General features: G+C 49.9%; 1 protein-coding gene across 1 annotated transcript; it reads right to left on the bottom strand.

Annotated features, from left to right (window-relative positions):
* Positions 1-1,000: 1,000 nt before the first annotated feature.
* Positions 1,001-1,652, bottom strand: MELLADRAFT_59705 (uncharacterized protein; the record flags this gene model as incomplete). Its single annotated transcript, XM_007405063.1, has 2 exons — positions 1,001-1,077; positions 1,316-1,652. 2 exons carry the CDS (start codon positions 1,650-1,652, stop codon positions 1,001-1,003), a joined length of 414 nt encoding a protein of 137 aa, XP_007405125.1.
* Between the last annotated feature and the right edge of the window lie 460 nt (positions 1,653-2,112).

Genomic DNA, 2,112 nt, shown 5'->3' with positions numbered 1-2,112 from the left:
TCTGGGTCGGTGTGTTCGCGTGGGCCGCCAGGTGCGTAAGGATTGGATCTATAAGCTCGTTCGCCGTAGTTCTCGCAAACCAGCTTAACTTCGTCGAGGATGACTTGTTGGACTTTGGTGATGTTGTAGATTTTCCGGTCTGCAGTTGCCCTCATAAGACCCTGTCGAACTCGTTGACAGTACCGCAATGCCACCATCCATCCCACGTTTTCTCGCAGATCCATCACCACCAATTTGTGGCCCTCGAATCGTTCGGACTGGGTTTCCCAACCGGCTTTCCTCCCGTAGCGAATAAAAAGGGTCATTGCGTCCAACCATTGCTCGTATTGCATACACAATTCTTCCATTGGTGGCTCTCCACCGTAAACCCTTACGCCCTTGCCTTCCAGTATTTTCGATGTCGTAGGGGCTTTCTTTGTGCTCCAGCCCTTGGAGTCTTGGACTAAGAAGTGCCGTTCGAATACCGTCAGAGGTATGTATGCTTTGAAGGTCTGCATATATACTGTTAAAACCGGGGACAACTCCGGGAGGGATTTGTCCATCTGGACGGAGTCGTCCAAAACAATCAATCGGCCATTCTTGACCACGTCACCGTTGGCTAGCACCATCCTCCCCTTTCCTGACAGCAGCATCGCCTCCACAAGTTCGGCTTCTGACTGTTCTTCTCCTTCATTTGATGGTCTCGGTCTTGAGTCTCGTTCCCTTGGTGATGGTGAGTGTCGACGTTTGGGGAGACGGTCTTCTGGTCGATCGTTGAGGTCCACAGATAGGTCCGTCAAATTGTCTTGGATCAGCTGGTGCGGGACCCTTGCTTGTGGGGCGATAGCCGGTTGCGGTGGTTGCTGAGGTGCCTCTTCCCGTTGCCTTCCACTTCCGCTTTGGACAGAATTTGCCGGTGTTCGTGTTGTGAATGTGTCGACCAACTGAGCTAACAAGGCCGCGCCGTCTACGCCTCTGCCTGTCTGGTATAGCTCGTTTATGCGCGCTTGGATTGTCATCGTCAAGTCGCCATCAACCACTGAGAGTTGGAATCGTAGGGAAAATGTAAGTCAGCGACTTTTTCCCACTTGCTTTCCACTGCACCGTATAGTGAGGAATATAATCTGACTGCCTCTAGGCCACCCTATTCGACTAGCTGGGGAAAAGCTACTGCCCTTCCAGGGACCACACATATGTCGGGAAAACCAGTGTCACGTGTCGAATTGGGGTCTCCCTCCCCCATGCTCCATCTGTCTGGGTTTTAATAAGGAGGTGGAAAACGAGAGGGAAAAAATGGGGGGGGTACAAAAACGATCTGGGTGAGGCCGCATCTTACCTGACATGTCCTCTGCCATTTCCGAGTTCTCATTGTCCTCGTTTGTCTCCTCTGACGTAGGTTGCCAGGAGGTATCGTCATCATCGGATTCCGGTAAAAGATTAGGGCCGCCTGCTGCCACGCCTCCTTCTTCTTCTCTCGATTGGTTTTCTTCTCTGTTTCCTCTCTCCTTACTTCCACCCTCACTGTTTCCTTCCTCATCAGTTTCTCCTGTCTTCTCTCTTGTCTTTCTCAGGTTCCTCTTCTGGCCTTCTAAGTTAGGTACTGGTTGTGCGCCTGACGTTCCCAATGTTGCTCTCGTGATTCTAGCGTCTGCTCCAGCTATTCTTGCGTCCATTGTTTTCTGTCAAAGATCTTGATCTGTTGTGGGACTTCCTGAGATACTTGAGTTGATGAGTTAAAAATTTTATTATCGAGAATAATTATCGTGAGATAATTGACGTAAGGGTCAGCTGTCGGTAGATGAGTCGTGGAATACAGAGCAGGGAAAATTTTCACAGTTGGGATTTTCCCTGTGGTGTATTCCTGACTTTGTTGGTACCGGTTGAGCCGGTACCGCTCTATACCTCCGCTGCTGACCATGGGCTTAAGAACCAACGTGCCTTATGGTTCTTTCAAAGAAGGGCCAAGAGTAGATCTTTTATCGGCGTGTGGGCCATTGCTAAATGATTCCCAAGTCTTGAGATGCTTGTGTTGTGGCAGTGTACCATCAAGTTCATTGAGGGATTCAACATCATCGAGCAGGCGTGATCCTCACATCTATCACCGATATATTTCCTCAGATGATGTCGTTTGAA

The sequence above is a fragment of the Melampsora larici-populina genome (assembly GCF_000204055.1).
Source record: "Melampsora larici-populina 98AG31 unplaced genomic scaffold MELLAscaffold_3, whole genome shotgun sequence".
Classification (NCBI taxonomy): Eukaryota; Fungi; Basidiomycota; class Pucciniomycetes; order Pucciniales; family Melampsoraceae; genus Melampsora; species Melampsora laricis-populina.
Note: the sequence above shows the minus strand (reverse complement) of the source record. Positions and strands in the feature narration are given on the sequence as shown.